This window comes from Lathyrus oleraceus, chromosome 5 (assembly GCF_024323335.1).
Source record: "Lathyrus oleraceus cultivar Zhongwan6 chromosome 5, CAAS_Psat_ZW6_1.0, whole genome shotgun sequence".
NCBI classification, from domain to species: domain Eukaryota; kingdom Viridiplantae; phylum Streptophyta; class Magnoliopsida; order Fabales; family Fabaceae; genus Lathyrus; species Lathyrus oleraceus.
Window position 1 is genome coordinate 33,807,401 of NC_066583.1, and position 25,027 is coordinate 33,832,427.

A 25,027-nucleotide genomic window follows, 5' to 3' on the forward strand; every position below is an offset into this window, starting at 1 on the left:
TCTCCAAAGATGTCACCTTTCATGAAAATGTGTCATATTTCACTCGTTCTCAGTCTCAGGGGGAGAACATAAGTGACTTAGAGTCAGAGTCTGAGTCTGAGTCCGAGTTTCTGATCCTTGGTCCTAGCCTCCCTAGAACACCTATCAGTGTTCCCTCTTTTGAACCCGAGTTGTCACCTAGTTTGAGTTTGAGTCCTAGTTCAACACCTGAATCTGAGCCAGTAAGTGTTCCTGGTCCTTCAAGGCCTTCTGTTTTACAGGAATCAACACCTCCAGCACCAACTCTAGTGTATCAGAGAAGAAGTAAACCTGACCTTCTCCAGAAACAAATTCAATCGCCTGAACCGGAGGTAAGTACTGAAAATGATTCCTCTAGTGATGATTGTGCCATTTCTGATACTTGTGACACTAATCCAGTTGATTTACCCATTGCTTTGAGGAAGGATAAAAGATCTTGTCCCTCCCTATATCGACACCCTATCTCTCAATATGTCTCCACTAAACATCTTTCCACACAATATCAAAGTTTTATTGCAGCTGTTGATTCTGTGAAAATCCCATCATCTGTTGAAGAAGCATTGCAAAATAGAAATTGGGTCCAAGCTATGGATGAGGAAATGAGAGCACTTGAAAAAAATGGTACTTGGGAGATTATTGAAAGGAAAAGAGACAAAAGTCCAGTTGGATGCAGATGGATCTATACTGTAAAGTACAAATCTGATGGTACACTTGATCGGTACAAAGCAAGACTAGTGGCAAAAGGTTATACTCAGACGTATGGTATTGATTATGAGGAGACATTTGCCCCAGTGGCAAAGATGAATACTGTTCGAATTTTACTATCTCTTGCTGCTTCATGTGGATGGGAATTGCAACAGTTTGATGTTAAAAATGCGTTCTTGCATGGAGACTTAGAGGAAGAAGTGTATATGGAGATTCCACCAGGTGTTGGCATAACAAATGGAGCTAACAAGGTGTGTAAATTGAAGAAAGCCTTATATGGACTAAAGCAGTCCCCTCGGCCATGGTTTGGAAGATTCACAAAGGCAATGATGTGTTTGGGCTATAAGCAAAGTCAAGGAGACCACACTTTATTTTTTAAACATTCACAAGGAGGAAAACTGACTGTACTTCTTGTTTATGTTGATGATATTATTGTTACAGGAGATGATTTGATTGAGAGACATTTCCTCAAAGAGAAATTATCAGCAGAGTTTGAGATGAAAGACCTTGGGCAACTCAAGTATTTCTTGGGAATTGAGGTAGCCTACTCAAAGCAAGGCATCTTTATTTCTCAAAGGAAGTATGTGCTTGATCTTTTGCAGGAAACTGGCAAACTTGGATGCAAACCTGCAAGTGTTCCCATTGAACAAAATCACAGGATAAGCTTTGAGGAGGAAAGTGACAAAGTTGACAAGGGCCAATATCAGAGATTAGTGGGAAAATTGATTTACTTGGCACACACTAGACCAGATTTGGCATATGCAGTCAGTGTGGTGAGCCAATTCATGCATGATCCGAGGGTGAGACATTTGCAGGCTGTAGACCGCGTTCTACAATATCTTAAAGCAACTCCAGGGAGAGGACTTTTGTTTAAAAGAGGTGGAAATCTAACTATGGAGACTTACACTGATGCGGATTATGCCGGATCAGTGAGTGACAGAAGATCTACGTCAGGCTATTGTACTTTTCTGTGTGGTAACCTTGTAGCTTGGAAGAGTAAGAAGCAAAGTGTAGTTGCTCGATCAAGCGCCGAGGCAGAATTTAGAGCTATGGCACTAGGAATTTGTGAGCTATTGTGGATGAAACAAATTCTAGAAGACTTGAAGATACAATGTGAAGGTCCTATGAAATTGTTTTGTGACAATAAATCGGCTATTAGTATTGCTCATAATCCTGTTCAGCATGACAGGACTAAACACATTGAGATTGACCGACATTTTATTAAAGAGAAGTTGGATAGTGGACTGATAACTACATCTTACGTTCCTTCTGGGCATCAGCTGGCAGATGTGTTAACAAAAGGCTTACCAACAGAAAGATTCAGACAACTTACTTGCAAGTTGGGAATGATAGATATCCATTCACCAGCTTGAGGGGGAGTGTTGTAAATATTAGATTGTAAATAGTAATTATTTCTATTAGTAATGAGGCCCATTAGTCAAAGCCCATTAGGTTTTCTATTCTCTCTTATTTAAAGCATGTAGATGTAACATGTAAGAATCACTTTTTAATATATCAGTAAAATATTTTACAACAATTAATTTGGAATGTAAGCATCTCCTCTTAGTTTTTCACGACCATATTTTTGAAAGGGTTTAATGGTGATGCTCTGACAGTGTAAAAAAGTTTTACACTATCATCAAATAGGAATATCATTTTGCCATGTTATAAAAGTAATTTAAAATTTTCAGCCTGATTTGGTGGGATGTATGGTCGTCATTGATTGACAGTGTAAAATAAATCTACACTGTCAGTGCATCACCTATTTTCTCGGTTTAAAAACCTATTTAGGTTTCTTTTAAGTCTTAGGTTACAGGAACCTTGTTGTCCACTTGGCATCATATTTCTGGTCATCTGATTAGACATTGCACCTAGGAATCTCTCGTTTCTGTATTATGATTTAAAGGATTTGCACTATCGGTGTAAAATAGTTTACACTGACACCCAATGAAAATCCACTATGTTGCTATAACACCCCACTCTTGTAAGTAGTATGATTTGGAAGTATGGTGGCCTCTTATTTGTTTTTGGTGGAAAATTGTTTTACACGGACCGTGTATGCACATCAAACCCAATAATAAAAGTAATTCCACATGATTTATCAATAACTAGTAATGATAAATGCGAAATATGCGTAGAGCGAATGATACTTTTTAAATTGGGACCACTTATAAACAGCAGATTGTGGAAGTGAATAAATTGATCTTCCTGCTTCATGGATTATATTTACCTGTTCAATTGAATAGGAGAGGTTATAAACTTATAGCTAGCTTCTGCTTGAGGTTTGGACCCTTGGAATTAATCATCACTTTCACTATAATTTTAAATGAATGTTGCATGTAGGATTTAAGCTCCATTTTTAACAAATTAATGCTCTGCAGTATGGAAATGGTTTAGTCCAACTCTCTGATTATTTGGTCCATTACAGGCTGAAGTTGAAAGTTTATATGCTGAGGAATACAATCTTGAGGAGTGTATAAGGTTTGTTAGTTGCTACTAATATTGCTTATGATTTATTTTACCTATTTGTTTTATCTTGAAATTTATTATGTCAATTCTCTCAGCGAAAGGAAGGAGCTTCTAAGAAACCTGGAAGAAGGTGAAAATACCGGAAAGTAAGAACTTCTGAGTTTTGACAACTTTTTTTAGTTTTAGTTGTGATTTCTTACCACTACCTTACATGATAGGTACCTTTTTTTTACCAAGGAAGATATTCTTACTCTTCCATGCTTCCAGGTCAGTTTTCTCCAAAAATTGAACTCTGTATAACCTTTGTGTTACCGTTATTATGACTAACTTTTTAAACTATCTTTACAGAATAAGCAACTTATTGCAATCAAGGCTCCAAAAGCAAGTTTCATTGAGGTCCCCGATCCAGATGAGGTAGGATTTAACCTATATGGATGTTAAAATATGTTTGGTATAACAAGTTTCTTATTAATTCTCACTCAAATGAGCAGGAATTAGGCTTCCACCAAAGGCAGTACAGAATGATTATTAGAAGTGCAACTGGACCGATAAATCTGTACCTCTTAAAGTACTTCTCTTCTGTAACACTGCACCCTAAATTTGCTTCTTTACTAATACTATGTTTCTCTAAGCACTTGCCTGTTAATATCCTTTTTCATTGTTGATTTAAAATCCTTATTTCGTGTGTCTTAAACTGATCTTTCGTATGCTTGAAGCAAGCACGACCACAAGTTAGAGGATGTGAGTGTCGAACAGGCAGAGTTAATGGACCCGTCGTGGAGTAGCAACCACAGCAGAACGGAGGAGGCTGTGGGATTATTAGAAAGCCAAGGTTATCAGAAAAACCCTTCTGGGAGTTTAAGTTTGCAAGGCTCGGAGGCTTTTGGAATTCAACAAATTACTCCTACAGATTTGGATGTATGAATAGAAGCTCTAAATGATTAAACTAAAAACCAAAAAACTGCAAAATACTAATGAAATTTCAGCTCAAAGTATATTGATTCATTTTATTTATAATTTTGCAGGTTGCTGGTGACTATTGGTTTCAATCAGATCCTGATGTTGGCCTAACACAATTGTGGGGGTAGAAATATCTTCTAAGTAATATTTCGTTATATGAACTTGATTCTTGCAATTTCACCTCTAATGAGGATATAAATTGACCAAGTTTGAAGACTCCTGATATATTAATGCTCTTTCCTCTTTGTTCAGCCCAAGCGCAGTTGGCTCAGATAGATGAACTTCTCAGTTCGCAACGATTTACGCTGACATATGTGGTCAATATGTAAATGTTAGGCTGCTGATTGTTGCATAATATGACAAAGAGTACATTTCAAACTGTAAATTTTTAGCTTTTTTCTTTCTTTCTATTCTGAGTTTCTTTGAGTGGTGCTTAACTAGGACTGCAGAATAATGCTAGGGTGCCTGTGATGCACAACAAATATAGAAGAATACAAAATAAACATACAAGTTACAATAAGTTCATTTTATTTTATACTTTATTTGATAATTCATGCACAGCACAAAGAGGAGAAAATAAGAAAAGATGGAAGAAGGGGCAGAAGCATAATGAGGAGAGAAAGAAATCGTTTTCTTACTTCTATCATCTGAAAGATATTATGTATGGTGCTAATAAGTGTTCTTTCATTTCTTTAGTTTTTTTTTCTTTGAAAAGTCACAATTTCTTTAAAACTTTTATATTGTTTATCATAATGGCGCTTGACGAGCCAAGAAGCAGATACAAAGCTGCAATGGCATTCAAGAAAATAAGAAAATTCATTATTTTTGGATTTGTAATTTATAAATTAATGATTAATATTATTTACCTTACATTTTCAAATAGCTTAATGTACTTACTAATATTTATTTTTTATTTATAAATTAATGATTAATATTATTTACCATCGCCCCCTCTATCACCATCTAAGAAGAAGAATATTTAGCCGGGTTCAATGAATGTAAGAAAAACTTCATGGTCGTATTATTTGGCCAAAAGGTTCTTCGTCTTTCCCAGTTGTAGCGCTTCGATTGAAACTCTCCAAGATTTGGTCTAATGTTAGAAATTGAGGTGTTGTAACTTCAATTGAAACTCTTCAAGATTTGGTCTGATGTTAGAAATTGAGGAGTGTTGTCGCTTGGAAAGGGGTATTATGAGTTCACCTTCTCTAACGTTGAAGACTTGGGTAAGAGTTGAGGGTTCCATTAGTTTAAGTCTAGGTTCTTTGAAGCTATTTGCTTGGTCGAAGGATTTCAACCCCTCTTCTCAACATAATACCTATGCTCAGGTTTGGATCCGTTTTGTTTAGTTATCTCAGGAGTACTGAAGGCATCATATCCTATTCGCAATAGTCAATTGTGTTAGAACATTTATTTGTATCGATGCTGCCTCTTCTAAATCCAGAGTTGACAGAACTTTCGGTCAATTTGTTCGTGTCTTGATTGATATGGATTTAACTCAGCCAATCGACTACAATGTTCTTGTCGAAAGGGAAAGATTTGCGTTTTTCTCTGACATTGAATATGAAAACTTACCTAAATTTTGCTCTCACTTTAAAAGATCTGGACATGATGTGCAAAATTGCAAGCTCTTGACAAAATTCACAAAACAATAAATCCCAAAACCTAAAGAGGTATATGTGCCAAAACCTCCTACGAAAATTCCGGAAAAACCTTAGATGCCCACCATAGATGAAGCTGCTCACAATTCCAATAACATTGAAAGGAGAGAGGTTGGTTCGATTTTGGTGGTTACTCTTAATGCTGGTCTGGACATCCATACTTTTGAGTCGATCATGATTCCTCAAAATCCGATTAATTTCGTCTTACAGTCTATTATGGAGTTTGAATCTCAATTGTCCACTTTCGTGGATGCCACTCAAGTTGCAACCGACATTGTTGCATCTGTTGCGGATGCGGTTTTCCTCAATAACTCATGGGCCTCACTGGAGAATCTTGGTGAGGAACCAATTCACAATGAAGGTGTTTTTACTTCAGCATTATCGAAGCTCAAAAAGAAACAGTTGACTAGAACAAAACAACAGTATACTACCAGGTCCTAAGCATGCCTCAAAAACCTGACATTATGAAGTGCCTCTATTGGAACATTAGAGGAGTGGCTAATGCTCCTTCTAGATTATCCATTAAGAGACTCATTAGGTTACACCATCTTGATTTCATTTTCGTAGCGGAGCCCAAAATGGATTCTCTAAACTTTCTAATAACTGGTTTAATCTTTTAGGTTTCAAGCCTTTTGCTTTTAACACTAAGGATCAACCGTCTTTATGGTGTTTATGCACTACAAAAATCTCTCCTACCATTATTTCTTCTACATATCAGTTTGTTGCTTTCTCTTTTGTACTAGATAACTGATTGTTAGCTTGTGATGGAGTGTATGCCTTTGGAAAAGTCCCATCAATCTTCATTCTCTGCATCCTATTATGTGGTCCTTCGTTGGGGATTTCAATGTTATTATTGGTGCTCATGAGCATCGAGGTAAGAACTCTTCGGCTCGTAATCCACTGTTTGAATTCAAGAATTAGTCTGATGCTAATAACCTTATACATATTCCCATTTTTGGTGCCACTTTCACTTTAATAGAGAGTGGTTTAGTTAGTAGTGTTATGCAACGTGTCATTGATCTGTTACAGCTATATGCCAGCTGTACAGTTTGTTAGATCTAAGGCTACTATATATACCATGCCTTTGTAATCTTTAACACTGAGATCAATATATGAGATTCTCATCTTTCTTCTTTTCTCTCTCTCTCTTATGGTACTGTATCATGGTATCTAGAGCTTCTTTCCTGATCCAGTAATCTTCATTCATGGCGTCACCGTTTCGCAGCGACGGCGCCTTTCCTTCCGCTCACGTCAAGCTCTCCGTTAAGCTTGATGATAAAAATTTCAAACAGTGGAAGCAGCAAATCGATGGAGTTGTACGTGGCCACAAGCTTCAACGATTTGTCACTGTTCCGGTTATTCCGCAGCGTTCGCCGGTGACTTCTGATCCGAGTCTTGGTGAAATCACTGATGCGTATCTTGATTGGGAGCAACAGGATGCTCTTGTCTGCACGTGGCTTCTCTCCACGATTTCTGACTCGCTTCTTCCCAAACTTGTGGACTGCACTCACGCGTGGCAGGTTTGGACGGAAGTTCACCGCTACTTCGCCGTGCAGCTCACGACGAAGGCTCGTCAGCTACGATCTGAACTTCGCCGTCTTTCCAAAGGTAATCTCAATATTGAAGCGTTCATGGCGCGAGTTCGCAAAATCAATGAATCGTTGATTTCAGTTGGAGATCCTGTTCCGATGCGTAACCTAATTGAGATTGTGCTGGATGCGCTTCCGGAGGAGTATGATTCGATTGTTGCTGCTATTAATAGTAAGGAAGATCTCAGTACGTTGGAGGATCTTGAATCCAGTCTTCTTGCTCATGAGTCTCGATTGGAGAAACACAGGAAAGCGATCCTCACTGAACCTGCTTCTGTCAATCTAACGCAGGTTCCGTCGTCTGAATCTTCTTCTCTGGCTGACTCTAATTCGCAATCTTCTGACTCCTTTCCAACTGGTACTAGTCATGTTAATGCTCACGCAGAAAACAATGGTTACAACAGAGGAGGTCGTTCAGGGCGTGGTGGCGGTCGTTTCGGTCGTAACGGCGGTCGTTTTGGCAAAACTCAGTGTCAAATCTGTCGCAAAAGTGGACACGATGCCTCTGTTTGCTACTACAGGTACACTCAGTCCTCTTCACAGCCGTTTCCACCGCAACAAGCTCCCTTCAATCCATTTCTGGTGAATGCTCGTCCTGTGTATCCTCCTGTCTTTGGTTATTCCTCACCTAGACCAGCTGCACCACGACCTTCTCCTCCTCAAGCCTTTGTGGCTAGTTCTGATCCCAACTTCAGCAACCAATGGTGGTATCCTGACTCAGGTGCCTCACACCATGTTACACCTGACTCTTCTAACGTGCCTGATGCTCAATCTGTGACTGGTTCTGAACAAGTATACTGCACTGTTAAAGAATCAGACCTGGAACTTGGTGTCTCCACCTGATTCTAGGAAGCCAATTGGCTGCAAGTGGGTATTTAGGGTCAAGGAGAACCCTGATGGAACCATCAACAAATACAAGGCCAGATTAGTGGCCAAAGGGTTTCATCAGCAGGCTGGCAGTGATTTTACAGAGACATTCTCTCCTGTGGTCAAGCCTGTAACTGTCAGAACTGTTCTCACTCTTGCTGTGACTCACGGGTGGTCTATACAGCAAATTGATGTAAACAATGCCTTTTTAAATGGCACACTTGTAGAGGAAGTTTACATGCAGCAGCCTCATGGCTTTGAAGCTTCAGACAAGACTTTGGTGTGCAAATTAAACAAAGCCATTTATGGCCTCAAGCAGGCTCCCAGAGCCTGGTTTGATAAACTCAAGGGTTCTCTCCTAAGTCATGGTTTTCATGCTAGCAAGTGTGATCCTAGCCTTTTTATTCTCCATACTGGCAGCCTAAGTATTATGGTGTTGGTGTATGTTGATGATATAATCATCACTGGTAATTCTTCTGCCTTCATCAGTGGTCTAATCACCCAGCTAAATTCTGATTTCTCACTTAAACAGCTTGGCAATTTGGATTATTTTCTTGGCATAGAAGTATCTCATCTGCCCAATGGCTCCTTACTTCTTTCCCAAGCCAAATACCTGACAGATTTGCTAGCCAAAGTTAATATGATCAATGCCAATGGCATGCCCACGCCTATGGTCTCTACTAGCAAACTCTCTCGGTTTGGTTCTGAACCTGTCTCTGATCCCACCCAGTTCAGGTCTGTGGTGGGTGCTCTTCAGTATGCTACCCTCACTAGGCCAGAGATCTCCTTTTCTGTCAATAAGGTGTGCCAATTTCTGTCTAATCCTTTGGAAGAACATTGGAAAGCAGTTAAAAGGATACTGAGATACCTTAGTGGGACTCTGCACTATGGTTTACTGATTCAGCCTGCAGCACCTCACAAACCTCTATCATTACTTGGTTTCTGTGATGCTGACTGGGCATCAGACCCTGATGACAGAAGGTCAACATCAGGAGCTTGCTTGTTTCTAGGTCCTAATCTCATCTCTTGGTGGTCCAAGAAACAGCAGCTGGTGGCAAGGTCCAGTGCTGAAGCTGAGTACAGGAGTATGGCACAGTTAGCATCTGAAATAATCTGGGTTCAATCTTTACTGCAGGAACTTCACTGCAGATTTCTTACTCCTAAACTGCTGTGTGATAACCTCAGCACTGTGACACTTGCACACAATCCTGTCTTGCACAATAGGACAAAACATATGGAACTGGATATATTTTTTGTAAGGGAGAAAGTGATATCTAAGAGCCTAATTGTGGAGCATGTTCCTGCCCAAGATCAGTGGGCAGATTTGTTGACCAAACCTCTCTCAGCCATCAAGTTTTTACCTCTGCGTGATAAACTACGAGTGTTCAATAAACTTAGTTTGTTAAACACACCCTCAGTTTCTAAGGGGGACTAATAGAGAGTGGTTTAGTTAGTAGTGTTATGCAACGTGTCATTGATCTGTTACAGCTATATGCCAGCTGTACAGTTTGTTAGATCTAAGGCTACTATATATACCATGCCTTTGTAATCTTTAACACTGAGATCAATATATGAGATTCTCATCTTTCTTCTTTTCTCTCTCTCTCTTATGGTACTGTATCACACTTGGTCCAACAAGAGAGATTTTCATTTCTCCATTGAGAGACAGCTTTATAGGTGTATCGGAAACCAACTGTTGTTTGACGTTTGTAATCAAACCTTTGTCTCTACTCTCACAAAAATTTGTTCTAATCATTATTATTTGAGTTTCATATTAACTCAGTTCGTGTGGTGTCTCAGTTCATTGGACGCAGGGCCGGCCTTTCACAGGCGCAACAGGCTCTATGGAACTGGGCCCCAAAATTTTGGGGGCCTATTTTTTTTTTTTTAAATCTAATTAATATGAAAAAATTTAAAATATATATTATTTTTCCTCATTCCAAACGCAACCTAAAACCGAAAAGACGCCAAGGAAAATGAAACGTCGGCATTAAATTATTAAAACGTCGGCATTATGAAACGTCGGCAACCTAAAACCGAAAAGACGCCTGATTTTTAGTGTATTTTTTTATTATTAAATTATATATATATTTTAGATTTAGGCCTATTTATTAAATTAAAACAGGGCCTCCAGATTGATTGGGCCGGCCCTGATTGGACGCTTCACAAGGATTGCAAAAAATTGATTGAATCGGTTTGGGCACATGACATTATTGGATGCCATATGTTTATTCTGACTAAGAAGCTTCAGCTATTTAAAAAAGAGCTTAGAGTGTGGAATAAAAGCACTTTTGGAAATGTTTCTGCTAATGTTAAAAGTGCAGAAGATTTACTTGGTAAAATTCAGTTTCAAATTCAGAATGAAGGTTATAGTGATTATCTCAAGAAGCAAGAAATCAATGCGCAAAACTCCCTTTCGATGGCTTTAGACATGGAAAAGTGCTTTTGGAGGGAGAAATCCAGGGTCAAATGGCAGCTGGAGGGTGATCCTAGTATGACTTATTTCCAATGTGTCACTAAAATTAAGCATAAGCTGAAGCCAATATCCTTGTTGTATCACGAAGATAAAGTGATCTTAAACCCTAAAGAGATAACCGCTTGCACCGTGAGCTACTTTTAAACTCTTTTTTCCACTAACACTGTTTTTTTTAGGATATGAGCATGGTGGATGATACCATCCCCCGGTTGGTTGACGATAATATGAAAGACATTCTTACGTGGCTTCCTTCGGTGGTTGAAATAACTGTTGCAGTTTTTGCTTTGAACGAGGATAGTGCGCCGGGTCCAGACGGTTTTGGGGCTATTTTTTATCAAGTTTACTGGGATATCATTAAGGTGGGTGTTTCGAATGCTGTTACCAATTTTTTTTTCTCAATGGTTGGATTCTGCCGGGTTTTAGTTCCAACTTATTGTGTTAATTCCTAAAACTAAGGGTGTTGTTGCGTTGCATCTTTCGTCGCATTGCCATTTCGAATATTGAGTTCAAACTGATCTCAAAAATCATTATAGACAGGCTGGCGACTTTAATTTCGTTTCTAGTTTCGCAGGAGCAGAGGGATTTTATTCGCGGAAGACAAATTCACGACTGTATTGGCCTAGCTTCGGAAGCAGTTAATTTACTGGATTATAAAGTTTGGTGTAGTAATTTGGCGCTTAAGGTGGTTATCAAGAAGGCCTTTGATACTCTCAATTAGGATTTTCTCCTGAAAGATCTTAGCAGCTTTGGTTTCAACAATAATTTTTACTCGTGGATTAGCTATATTCTTCATTATACGCATCAGTCCATTAATATTAATAGAGTCTTGTGGTGTTTTTTTAGGTGCTCTCGCGGTGTCTGTCAGGGTGATCCGCTCTCGCGGCTGCTGTTTTGCCTTGTCGAAGAGGTCTTTAGAGCATCTCCAACCGTGAATCCATTTTTGAGTTCTTTGTGGGGCTTATTAAGTCACGTCAGCTTGAAGCAACTCAACTACTTTTTTACTCCAATGGTGCAACTCTGAAGAACTCTGATTGGATCTCACAACTTTATTTTATATATTAATATTTTATTCATATTAAATTTTATATTAATTAAAATAATAATTTTAGTATTTTAAATTAAATTTGATATAAAATTAAAAAAATTAAATTAAACTTATAATTTAAAATGATAATTAAAATTAATCTCAAATACATGATATATAATTAAAAACAATAAAAATAAATAACATCACATAATTAATCAAACTTAAATTTCATCATCTTCATGTCCAAAACGTTCCAAAATATATTCGACTAGATCTCCTTGAAGTTTACGATGAACTTGTTTTTCTTGAATACGTGCTCTTCTTTGTAGTCTTGTTGCAAGATTCGGATGAGGACCGCTAAATGTTCCGGTTGTTGAATTATTGATATCCACATTATCATAAGAGTAATCAAAGTTACCTCCATGTGTATGTCGTTCGTCTTCCACAATTATGTTGTGCAATATGATGCAGGCATATATGGTATGCTTGAGAGTGTCCATGTGTCAGGCACGCGCCGGGCCACGTATAATTGCAAATCGAGATTGAAGCACTCCAAATGCTCGCTCCATATCTTTTCTAGCCGATTCTTGATGTTGAGCAAATAATTTTTTCTTTTCTCCCTGTGGCATTGAAATAGTCTTGACAAATGTAGCCCACTCGGGATATATACCATCTGCTAAATAATACCCCATATTATATGGTGTCCCATTGATTGTATATTGCACATTGGGAGCACGTCCTTCCAAAATATCGTTAAACATGTTGGATTGGTTTAACACATTAATGTCATTGTTTGAACCTGCAATACCAAAAAAAGCATGCCAAATCCATAAGTCTTGTGATGCCACTGCTTCAAGCATGATTGTGGACTTACCATGATCACCTCGACAAAATTGTCCTTTCCATGCAACAGGACAATTTTTCCATACCCAATGCATACAATCGATGGAACCCAACATACCTGGAAAGCCACGTGACTCTCCCATTTGTAAAAGATGTTCAACATCAGTGTTGTTAGGCTTTCTCAAATACTCAGTGCCAAATACAACATTGACACCCTTAACAAATCTTTCTAAGCACTCAATTGAAGTGCTTTCACCGATTCGAACATATTCGTCTACAAGGTCAGCAGGAGATCCATACGCCAGCATACGAATAGCAGATGTACATTTCTGCAATGGTGAAAGACCCATTTTACCAGTTGCATCGACCCTCATTTGGAAATATTCATCATGATTTCCAAGGGCATCTACAATTCGAAGAAATACATGCCTATGCATTCTCAACCTTCTTTGGAATTGAACATCTGTGTATACTGGGTTTTCCGAGAAGTAGTCATTGAATAATCGATTGTGCTCTTCTTCACGACCTCTATCTACCGTTGTTCTTCTCTTTGCCCTAGAGGAACTTCCAGATCGACGTTCATTCTGAAGTTGTTGTTCTTCATCACTGTCGTCCATAAATTCTTCTTCAACCAACTCCCAAAATTCTTAATCGTAATTATCTGAATTGTCTGAATCCATTTAGTGAGTAAAGAATGAGAGAAAAATGAGAAGAATAAGATGAGAATGAGAGAACAATGACATAAGTGGTAGTATATATAATGGTTTGAATAACGGCTAGTTTGAATAACGGCTAGTTTAAATTAAAGTGGTACTAATGACCATTTTACATAGGTGTTGATAAATTAAAGTGGTACTAGTGACCATTTTACATAAGTGATACTAACTACACTCCATATATTTTTTTCATTTTATTACAATATTTTTCATGAATATCTCGTTGACTATCGTTCATAGTAGAAGTGTCTTTCATCATCATTTGCACTACCCTTAATTCTAGCTCGTCCTCCTTAGCTTGCGCAAGTCTATCCATTGTTATTGCTCTTTTATTCGTTGCATCTTGCGTTGCATTTGGAATTTCTGATGCCTTACCCTTCCTTTTTGCTGCTTTTTGTCCCATTGGACGCTCCATTGGTGATGATGAGTTAAACTCATAACTTGAAGTTGTATCTGGGTTCTCCGATGATGCCCCACTAGCATAAGTCTTTGTTATTTTTGCAGAACTTCCAATCGATTCTTCGACGATGCGCCATTTTCATCTTTTAACAATCGCCATGCATACTCAAGATTGAATGTTGTACCTTGATCCTGAGCAAAAATAGCATGTGCATCTGCCATGACATCGGTCTCGGATGTCCCACTTTTCTTTCCTTTAAGAGCAATTTTGTAACACCCAATAAATTTTTGAATCATGCCATTTATTCTATGCCATCGACATTTTAACTGTCCCCCTAACTTTTCCCGCAATTGCCCACGATATTGGTTATAACTAGCAGTAATTCTTAACCAAAAACTCTCAGCCTTTTGATCAACTCCCACAATTGGGTCCTTTGAAACATTGAGCCATGATTGGATAAGTAGTATATCCTCTTCCCTTGTAAATTGCTCTCGAGATCTTTTTTTAACGACAACCCTTTCTTCTTTTTCAGTACCAACTTGAGTAGAAAATGGTGGGACTTGAGTAGAAAATGGTGGAACTTGAGTAGAGAATTCCATACTATTAGAATTCATTTGAGGTATAGGATACATATTTGGATTGTTTGGTGACGGAAGAAATATGGCGGGGTTTATTGGCACCGGTGGAATTTGAGAATTTTGAGGATTAGGATTTTGATAATTTTGCATGTAATTGAAAAAAGCTTGTTGATAATGAAAATGATTAGGATCCATTTAGCCTAAACAATTGTAATTTGAAGTAAAAAGATGAAATTTTGAGTTAAATATTTTATAAAAAAAATGCTACTGAGAAAAAATTGTTGAAAAAAAAGTATAGGAATAAAATGATGAAATTGTGAAAGAGAAATTTCAAATTGAAGAGAAAATAAAAGTGAGAGAAATTTGTGTTGGTAAATTTTTGGAAACCAAAATTATATTTATAATAAAAAATAAGTTAAAAAAAATAATAATAATAAGTAGCCGTTGAACGGCTAGTTTCTAAATTAAAAAATAGAAAGAAAAAAAAAAGTTACCGTTGTTTCACATTACGCTGCTCCCCACGCTGGCATATGCTTGAAACGAGAAAAAGTGAAAAGATGGGTGCCATGTTGGCAAACCCATTGAAGGAACCACAAGTGGAGATGGTCTTAGTAGAAAAATTCTTCATTTAGTGTCTTCCAATAAATTGGAGCTTATTAGTGACCCGTAGAATATCATGGTCCCTTCTCATATTCTTTACGCAAATGACGTCCTCATTTACTGCAAAGCAAAAATATCCAACATCAAAAATCTCATCCCTATCTTCCATGATTATGAGGTTATTTCTGGGCAGGTGGTGAACAGTGGAAAATCATTCATTTTCGATTGCGTTCCGTAGGGGTGTGCATGATAACCATTTAATATGAACTAACTAATTTTTATGGTTATGGTTTATAAAACAAACCATTTGTCACAAAAACCAGTTTAAAATTCATAACTGGTTCCGAACCGGTTTTAAATTGATTTTGATTTTAATTTAATTTAATTTAAATCTTATTTCCTTTAAATTAATATCAATTTTTAAATTTAAATACTTAAATAAAATTTATGAGGTTTTAAAAAAAAATTAAAAAGACAATTTCAAAAAACAAAATAAGAAATCTGAAAATAAAAATTATTTCAAAAAAAAAAACTGAAAATAAAAAATATTTTGAAAATAAAAAAAAATCTGAAATAAAAAATTATTCTGAAAATAAATAAATAAATAAAAAACAATAAAAAATATGAAAATTAAAAATATTTTGAAAAAAAATCTGAAAAATAAAACGGAAAACAAATATATTCTGAAAAACAATTATTCCAAAAAATTGAAAAAAAAATCATTTCAAAAAACAAACAGGAAATCGAAAATAAACATATTCTGAAAATAAAAAATAAATTCTATTTTGAAATTAAATTTTGAAAAATAAAAAAAAACTGAAAATAAAAAACATTCTGAAAATAAAAAATAAATTCTATTTTGAAAAAAAATTAAAGTTTTTGAAAAAAAAATCCAAATATAGTTATTTTTGTAAATAGAAAAAAAATTGTAATTTTTTTTCCATTTCGAAAAAGAGAATCTTAAACTTTTTTTAAATAATTTTTTTATAAAAATTTAATTAATTAATTTTAAAAAGTTCTAAATATAAATTAGGTTAATATATATATATATATATATATATATATATATATATATATATATATATATATATGATGAAACATGAAAAGAGATAAAGATATAAATTTAATGCATAATGAAATTTGGATACCCAATAACTAAACCATATCGTTGTTGTTGTTATTATTATTATTATTATTATTATTATTATTATTATTATTATTATTATTATTATTATTATTATTATTATTATTATTATTATTATTATTATTATTATTATTATTATTATTATTATTATTATTATTATTATTATTATTATTATTATTATTATTATTATTTATTATGGTTACCGGTTTTTATTTGGATAACAAAATAGACACCCACATTTATATTTTACAATTTGATTTATATTTTTAAAAGTGGAACAATTTGGATATCCGTTTGGTTAATGATAACCGATTTTTTTTGCACATCCCTAGCCATGTCGAATTCCAAACTTAATATTCTTGTGAATATCTCAGGTTTCCCAAAAGACACTGTTCCTTTTTTTTTATCTTGATGTTCCTCTGTTAAAAGGAAAATCAAAGAAGCTCTTCTTGCAGCCTATTGCAGATAAAATTGTAAACAAGTTGGCTTCGTGAAAAGGCTTGTTACTCTCTTTTACAGGTAGGGTGGAGTTGGTTGAATCTACCATTCTCGGTATGTTTACTCATAACATGTCGATATATGATTGGCCGTTGTCTCTTCTTCGGGATCTTGAAAGGGCGGTTCGTAGATTCATTTGGAGTGGTGAAACCTCCAAAAACCAAGAATGTAACAGTGGCATGGAACAATGTTGGTAAGCCTACTGCTAAAGGCGGGCTTGGTATTTGTTCTCTTTGTATGCTTAATGAAGCTTCCAACTTGAAGATTGTTTGGGATATTTTAAATTATTTGTGCATCTGGGCTATTCTTATTCGAAAACGAGTCATGCGCAATAATAAATTCATCACTCATCATGTGTTCTCTTCTGTTTGGTCCAGTGCAAAAAAAAGATGAGCAATGTTATTGATAACTCCTCTTGGTGTCTTGGGGATGGAAAATTTATTAGTTTATGGTTTGACAATTGGTGTGGATATGCTTTATGTCTTGATGATGATGCCCCGATTTCGCTTGATGACCAAACGGTTAACGAAATCATGGTAAATGATCATTGTGATTTTACTAAGTCTTCAACCAACATTCCTCTTTCTATTCAGCTGTGGATTAATAAATGTCATATTCCTTTTGATATTCGTCCAAATAAGAGATGTTGGAACCACTCCTCAAATGGTGATTTATCCCTTAAGTCCGCATATTAGTTCAAACGTAATATAGGCACTGTTGGAGATGGATTTGGCACAAGTTTATTCCTTTGTCTTTCATGGTGTGGAGGCTCCTTCATAATAAGTTACTAACGGATGAGCAATAGAAAAGACAAAGTTTTGTCTTCCCTTCTAGATGTGATCTTTGTGGTTTGGAAGTGGAAACGAATTCTCATTTGTTTTTTATTGTACTTTTGCTTCTAAGCTTTGGATATGGCTGAAGAAGGTGCTCAATCTTAGTTACTCCCTCCTTGGATGGTTAGACATTTGGAGATTCCTTGGAACTGCAGGCGTGGATCATGGTATGGTGATACGTAAAGTTGTCATCATTTTTACTCTCAACTCGATTTGGAAGACCCGAAACTTGGTTAGATTTAATGATACTTTAACTCATTTTCTTCTTCTACTTCTCTTATTATGGTTGTCGTTTCTGTTGCGGGTAATGCCATCTCAATTGGTCGCCATCTTTCTTTGCATGATTTTGAGATTCTTGAGAGGTTTAAGGTCACGATTCAACCGCGTGTTCCGAATATTTTAGAGGTTTTTTTGGCAGTCACCTCTCAGAAATTGGATAAAGTTGAATTGTGATGGGGCTTCCAAAATCCCTTCGGATAGGGGCATTGTTAGAGATAGTGGTGGGTCCTTTTTAGGTGCTTTCACTCTGTTTTTAGGTGTCTCAAATTCTCTCATTTCCGAATTCACTGGTGTTATTCTAACAATTGAGTTCGCTCACAAGAAGATGGTTTAATTGTATAAATTTTATTTCCAAGTGGAACTTTATTGTTTCTCATATTTTTAAAGAAGTAAATAGTTTTGCAGATGCCCTTGCTAATTTTGGTCTTACTTTGACGGATACTTTTATATTTTATTCCATACCTCTGTGTATTCGGGCTGATTTTGTAAAGAACAGGTTTGACTTGCCTTTCTTTAGATTTACTTATTCTTGAGAGTTTTGTGATCCATTTTATTTTTATTATAATCTTATTTAAAAAATAGCTTCATGTACTTGCTTATTGATTTATAAATAAATGATTAATATTATTTACCTTACATTTTCAAATAGTCGGATCAAATGGCAACAACTATCATGTTACCATCTCTTTTATTCAAATATTTAAGAATTTGTGATGAATTTAATATGCAGAATAATCATAAAATAAAAATATTATAAAATTAATACGACATTATGTTTGATGTAAAGAATTTATTTAAGGATTTGTGATGAATTTAATATGCAGAATAATCATAAAATAAAAATATTATAAAATTAATACGACATTATGATTTGATGTAAAGAATTTATTTAAGGATTTGTGATGAATTTAATATGCAGAATAATCATAAAATAAAAATATTATAAAATATAATACGACATTATGATTTGATGTAAAGAATTTATACACTTTTAAATTTGGATCATGCTTGTTATGTTCAGTTCATTAAATACACAAAATATTTTTTTAAAAAGTTGATTATTTATATTTTAGTACGTTGAATACATATATTTAGAAAAAACATATTTTTTGAATCTCTTAAATAATGTTCAACTTATCATTTTAATTTTTTGTCCTAAGGACACTAATTAGCATTTCTCTTTAAATTTATACACTATTTTAATTGTTAATTTTCTGAAAGAAAAAAAATATAGAACATGCAATTGACTCAATTTATTTAGATTTTAAATTGATAAAGATAACTTGAAAAGGAGAGTTTTTATCATAACAGTAGTATATACGACTTGGTTTTATTAATAGATTAGTAAAAATTAGAGAAATTAAATTGGCGCATAAAATTAGTGTTTGGTCAAAATCACACATTATCTACGTGGTGACTTGAGACTTAAAATGCTGATAAAATAAATAAACAAATTGAATGGAAATTGAGTAACCTTGCATATAATACTGTAATGTTCTGCATCAATTCAATGCCCATTGTAGTCCACCCACCCATTCCATTTTTGTCAGACTACAAGTTTAAAAACATTAGAATCCCTACTGACTTCCTACTGATCTATTTTTTCTTAGTCTGCCTCGTGTGACCCTAATGCTCTCTTCCATTATTGTATCATTGGAAGGAGGGTTTTCATTTGCAGAAGAGGATGGAGGCAGTGCTGCTTCGATCTGCATTTGCCCTGCCTCTACAGGTGCAGATTGGTTGCCAGATTCGGATGCAGGATTATTCTTCTGTGCATTTAAACCGGTTAAAGAGGAGGGTGCTTTAGATACTTGTGAAGAACTCAACTCCTCTGTTACTTCCTTCTGGTGCTGACTTGAAGATGAGCTAGAAGTGGCGGGAGTTGGACCCTCAGCTGGTGCAGCTGTCGCAGGAGCATGTTGGCTATTATTGCTGGCTGCAGGCTGGCGGCCTCTCGCACCCGGTCGACGCTGTTAATAGAGACAGTGTGATTTATTTGTGAGAAAGCATAATAAGAGGAAATGAGATAAAAACACATATTTAACTACCTGCGCAGGGGGAGCCGGTGGCGCTGATTGAGCAGCAACATACTGCAAAATGTCAAAAACTCTAGTCTGGCCATAACTAGCAGCCTTTTGCCAATACGTAACTGCAATATCTCCTGCCCGTGTCCTTAGCTCCATCAAGTTGCGATCAATATCTGTCTCGTGTTTCGCAACATATGGTCTAAAGAAAGAATCATACACATATGTTGTTCCCTAACACAGGCAATAATATTAATGTGAAAGATCAAGCTGAAGAGAATTAAATAATAAAGCTTTATCAGATTCAACCACAGTAGTTAACTGCATACCTTAGTTTTCGGGTACCAAAGATATATAAAAAACGCCAACTTAGCTTCACTATACATCGGAACCCTTTAAGAAGAATTTTAACAATAAGCAATCAGAAAGCATAATAAAACAAATTTTTTCAGTGAAAAAGAAAAAAGGACATGGAATTATCTGCACATATCCAAGATAGTATCTACCATGATATAAACGTATCACCAATTCGCTCACACACCGTCAAAAGAGCAACCAAAATCCTGCAATACAAAGGGAAAACTAAAAAAAATCGGTACAATTGTAAACCGACTATTTACAAGTTAAGTTTTATGGAAGTATACCAATACTGGCACCAAAAGCGTAGCTGTTCAATTTCAGGCCTATTCTTTTCAACTGCTTTATAGCATTCATAAGCTGGATAGGCATAGCCAAAAACCATCCTGCAAACACATAAACACTGAAAATATAAAATAATTGAATTCGAAATCTACAGCACAAACCCATCCTAAAGAATGATCATAAACATACACAAGTATCCTGGTAATAAAGGATCCTATCATTTTGTATCCCTGGCATGAAAAAAAAAATACAATCAGTTAAGTCAAACAAGATAGCTTCCAAGAAACTGAAACCAAATAAGAGTTATATACATAAAAAATTTAGTTCCTCAAAATCGAATGGGATAGAATCAAGTGATATTCCATTGTTTCGATCAAATGAAGCATAGCAAAATGGAGTGATATGGATTTCATTCCATTCAATCATTTACCACACCATATTTCCAAACAATGGAATGGAATCTTCATTCTGCTACCTTCCACTCCGCTACATTCCGCTACATTCCTCTCAATTCATTTTAGGATATTCAAATATATCCTAACGTTACTATAATAAGGGATTGGCAATGTTCGAGCGGATATATCAAAATCAAAATCTGCGACACTATCAGATTGTGACCTATGCAACGTGACCTATATTCACCATTAATGAAATGCTAAGTTTCTTACTCTTTTTTCTACAGTGCAAAATTGAACAAAAGAAAAACAAAATAGGGTTATTTCATGATGAATACATTCTTATCCAAAAGGTTAAAATTGTAAACAAATTAAGAATCGGTTGAAATTGAATTAGGGCACAATTACGAACCAAACCAAGAATCCGTTTCCGAAATCAAAGTAACAGAAAACCGATACTAGCAATAAAAGGGGCAAAGAAATCAAAGGAAAATGAGAGGAAAGAAAATGGATACCTGGTTAGAGAAAGATGAAGAAGGAAGTAAAGTGTTAAATCAACGGTTCAGATACGGCGCCACCGCGAGTAGAAATACTTGGAGTAACGAAGAAGAAGAAGAAAAGAAGCGGAAAATGAGAACAAGAATTTAGAATTTGGAGGAGCTTTTTAAATTTTATTTTTTCATCTTTCAATTCAAACTCTTTAAGTAAATTAATTTCATTTTTTTTATGCAATTATCATTGTAAATAATTAATTATATTTTTTATTTATTTCATAAATAGTTGATGCTACGACAATAACTAGTGTAAACACCCGTGATATTTCCAAGAATTTGACTTCTCAGTGGGTGCAATGAATATAAAGGTTAGTTCAATTTAGGAAATATTATTTAAAAGAGATTAATACACGGTGATTGATTCATTTATAATGAATCATGAGAAAGTAGAGAAATATGGAAAAACTAATTATTAAAATAATTTAATTATAATTTATTTAATTTTAATTTTACATTTATGAGTTAAAATAATTTATTTTAATTGCACACCACATCATTATTTAATAATTAATTATATTATTTTTGATATAACTGTTTTGTGAGATTAAGTATTTTTCAATTATAAAAAGTTATTTATTTAATATGTAAGTTTTAAATAATATCATAAAATTACTCAAACTTTTATTTAGAAAAATAATTAATTAACAGTCAAATTATTGTTTTATATTTAGAGTCTGTATGATAAAACCAAAAAAAAGTTTTTAACTTTTGAGTTTACATTAATGACTTTTGTTTAGTAACTCTTTTTTTAGTTTCTAGATTTGTAGTTTTTTTACTGGCTTTTATTTGAAGTAGTTTTTGAGTTTGTAGTTTTTAACTTTATGATTTTTTTCCTCCCTTTGTACCTTCACAATTTATCCAAAATTAATTTTTACCCTTTATATTTTATTATGATTTAAATTAAAATAATTGTGTTTTAATTTAGGGAATAAGAAAGGTTAGTCACTATTTCTACTAAACAAATTCAAGATGAAGGAAATTCGTAATAGCATTGCGGTTTTATTGTGGAATGTTAAACAATAAACTTAATTTTATTATTATTTTAGATTAATGTAATTGAATTCAGAATTATAATATTATTATTTTAGATATTTTGATAAATTTCATTACAAAATTTATATATAAATGTTCAATATATATTTGTGTTATGTTTAATTTTATATTATATTTAAAATGTTTTGCATTTGATTGTTAATACGTTTATTTTTATTTAATAAATACGATTATTATTCATTAATTTTTTTAATTAAAATGTTCTTTTATATCATTTTATATTTATTAGCTAGTGTAATCGTTAATTTATCAAACACTCAAATTAGTTTATCAGCTATAAATCATAAACTATAAATTATCAGTCACCAACTATAACTTATCGGTTATTAGTCGTCAGCTATCAACTATTAACTAGCTTATCAATTCGTTTTATCAGACAAAATCTTAGACTTATAAATTTTAACGATACTTTTTCATAATTTATTTTAAAAAATATCGTAAAAATATTGAAATGGGAATGATACATATATATTATATATATATATATATTATATATATATATATATAATATATATATATATATATATATATATATATATATATATATATATATATATATATATATATATATTCTTGAATAAATATTAGAATATATTCAAAAAAAATTGATAAAAAAAGAGAGTGGACTAAATCAAAATTCACTACATAAGTAAGAATTTTTTTATAAAAAAAAACTACCTTAATGTCCAAGGGTAAAGAATCAAACGCACTGAAAGAGGTAGATGTTGTTGGAAATCCATCAAAATCTATGGAGAATTTCAATTAATCTTGATAAACAAGATTGTTATCACCCATACAATAACAATGAAAAGAAGAACAACGGAGAAAGAAAGAAAGTAAAGAACGATGAAGGAGAAGAATAATTAAATTCTGCAGAGTTTCTCTCTGCCCACAAACTGTTGAAAACTTCTTATTCACTTTGCAACTGCAAAATACTGTGAATACAATATTATGAATGTTTTATTCACTTCATTACAAGAATAAGGGTTACTCCCCTATTTATAGATTTAGGTTAACTTGGACCCCAAGGCAAAGCCCAAAACTATAAAAGTCCAAAATAGTTAACACTACTAAAATAGGCCTAAGTCAAAATTCTATGTGAAGCAACATGTTTCGACACACTAACACAACTCAACATACTAGATAGTTTGACACTTCCTTGTTCTGTCGAGCAACCTACTTCGACACAAGGAATTACAATTTAACACACCACTTAATTCATTGTGTCTAAGTTATCTACATTCATCACAGTTCTTAGTCTTCTGAATACTTCGACTTGCATTCCCTTTGTCATGATGTCTGCAATCTGATTCTCAGTTTTGCAGTGTTCCACATTCATCTTTCCATCTGCTACCTACTCTTGAAGATAATGGAATCTCATCTCGATGTGCTTGCTTCGATCATGTGCTATCAGATTCTTTGCCAGATTGATAGCTGACATGTTGTCGATCTTCATGGTAATTGCTCAATGAGTCTTCGTTGTTATCTCTTCGACCAGATTCACCATCCACGTTGCTTGACATGCACAAAGAGAAACAGTTATGTATTCTGCTTCGCATGACGATAATGCCACTACTGACTCCTTTCTCAAACTCCAAGCAACTGGTGCACCACCTAGCATAAACACATAGCCAATTATGGATTTTCGATCCTCGATATCACTACACCAACTTGAGTCGGTGTATCCCACTAAATTGCATTCTTTTCCTTCATCAGCTGCAGGAAACAAAATGCCATAGTCGAGAATTCCTTCCAGATACCTTACTATCCTCTTCGTCACTGCTAGATGTGATACCTTTGACTTCTGCATGAACCTACTCACCATACCTACAACGTATGTTAAGTCGGGCCTTGTGTGACAAAGGTATCGAAGTGACCCAACAAGTCTTCTATATTGGGTTGGGTCGACATCATCTTCATCTGAATCTTTCGATAGTTGTAATTTGCGCTCAACTGGAGTTGAAGTTGCGTTGCAATCTTGCATCTCAAATCTCTTTAGAATTTCGCCTGCATACCTTCTTTGATGCATCATCAAACCTCTAAAACTCTTGTAGAATTCGATGCCAAGGAAATATGAAATGTCACCCAAATCTGACATTTTGAATTCCTTGTTGAGATCACCTTTGAAGTCTTCAATCTCCTTCTTGCAACTACCAGTTATCAACAAGTCATCGACATAGAGACATAGTATAAGAAATTCACTCTTGCTTCCTCTTACATATACTCCATGTTCATATTTGTACTTCACAAATTCCTTCTCCCTTATAAAGCCATATATCTTCTTGTTCCAAGCTCTTGGAGCTTGTTTAAGTTCGTAGAGGACTTTATGCAGTCTATACACTTTTCTTTTTCGCCTTGTTTCACAAACCCAACTGGTTGTGCAACACAGACTTCTTCTTCTAATGGGTCATTCAGGAATGCACATTTCACATCCATCTGGCACATCTTCCAGTTGTTTATGTTTGCTAGACCAACAACCAACCTGATTGTTTTGATCCTAGCAACAGGTGCAAAAACTTTATCGAAGTCAATTCCTTCTTTCTGAAGAAATCCTTTCGCCACAAGTCTCGCCTTGTGTCGAGTCACTTATCCTCTAGGATTCAACTTCACCTTGTATACCCACTTCACATCGATTGCCTTCTTGTCATGGGGCAATTCGACAAGTGACCAAGTGTTGTTGACTTTGATTGACTTTAGCT

At 34.8% G+C, this 25,027-nt stretch overlaps 2 protein-coding genes and 1 pseudogene across 3 annotated transcripts; all 3 read right to left on the reverse strand.

Moving 5' to 3' along the window:
• Positions 1 to 12,272: 12,272 nt before the first annotated feature.
• LOC127078580 (uncharacterized) lies at positions 12,273 to 13,229 on the reverse strand. The gene is made up of 2 exons (XM_051019023.1): positions 12,731 to 13,229; positions 12,273 to 12,568 (listed from the first exon to the last, which is right to left on the reverse strand). The coding sequence occupies exons 1-2, from the start codon at positions 13,227 to 13,229 to the stop codon at positions 12,273 to 12,275; spliced, it is 795 nt and encodes a 264-aa protein (XP_050874980.1).
• A 268-nt stretch (positions 13,230 to 13,497) lies between these two features.
• LOC127078581 (glutathione S-transferase T3-like) lies at positions 13,498 to 14,501 on the reverse strand (annotated as a pseudogene).
• Positions 14,502 to 19,114: 4,613 nt separating this feature from the next.
• Positions 19,115 to 21,432, reverse strand: LOC127085303 (putative HVA22-like protein g). Of its 2 annotated transcripts, XM_051025828.1 has the most exons (7): positions 21,237 to 21,429; positions 20,516 to 20,556; positions 20,329 to 20,427; positions 20,191 to 20,247; positions 20,014 to 20,077; positions 19,709 to 19,918; positions 19,115 to 19,630 (listed from the first exon to the last, which is right to left on the reverse strand). In XM_051025828.1, exons 2-7 carry the CDS (start codon positions 20,545 to 20,547, stop codon positions 19,238 to 19,240), a joined length of 855 nt encoding a protein of 284 aa, XP_050881785.1. In that variant the 5' UTR covers positions 20,548 to 20,556; positions 21,237 to 21,429; the 3' UTR covers positions 19,115 to 19,237. The 2 variants fall into 2 exon arrangements, with proteins under 2 accessions (XP_050881785.1, XP_050881786.1); XM_051025829.1 differs by lacking the exon at positions 20,516 to 20,556 and having other exon boundaries at positions 21,237 to 21,432.
• Positions 21,433 to 25,027: the final 3,595 nt, after the last annotated feature.

What these genes read in the sequence shown, in the direction of transcription:
- LOC127085303 (XM_051025828.1), bottom strand. Translation starts at nt 20,547, where the DNA reads ATGATAGGATCCTTTATTACCAGGATACTTGT. An exon ending in GGTGATACGTTTATATCATG is followed by an intron (nt 20,078 to 20,190) that starts GTAGATACTATC and finishes TTCTTCTTAAAG; the next exon opens with GGTTCCGATGTATAGTGAAG. An exon ending in CACCGGCTCCCCCTGCGCAG is followed by an intron (nt 19,631 to 19,708) that starts GTAGTTAAATAT and finishes CTCTATTAACAG; the next exon opens with CGTCGACCGGGTGCGAGAGG.
- LOC127078580 (XM_051019023.1), bottom strand. Translation starts at nt 13,229, where the DNA reads ATGGACGACAGTGATGAAGAACAACAACTTCAGAATGAACGTCGATCT. An exon ending in AGAGTCACGTGGCTTTCCAG is followed by an intron (nt 12,569 to 12,730) that starts GTATGTTGGGTT and finishes TTGGTATTGCAG; the next exon opens with GTTCAAACAATGACATTAAT.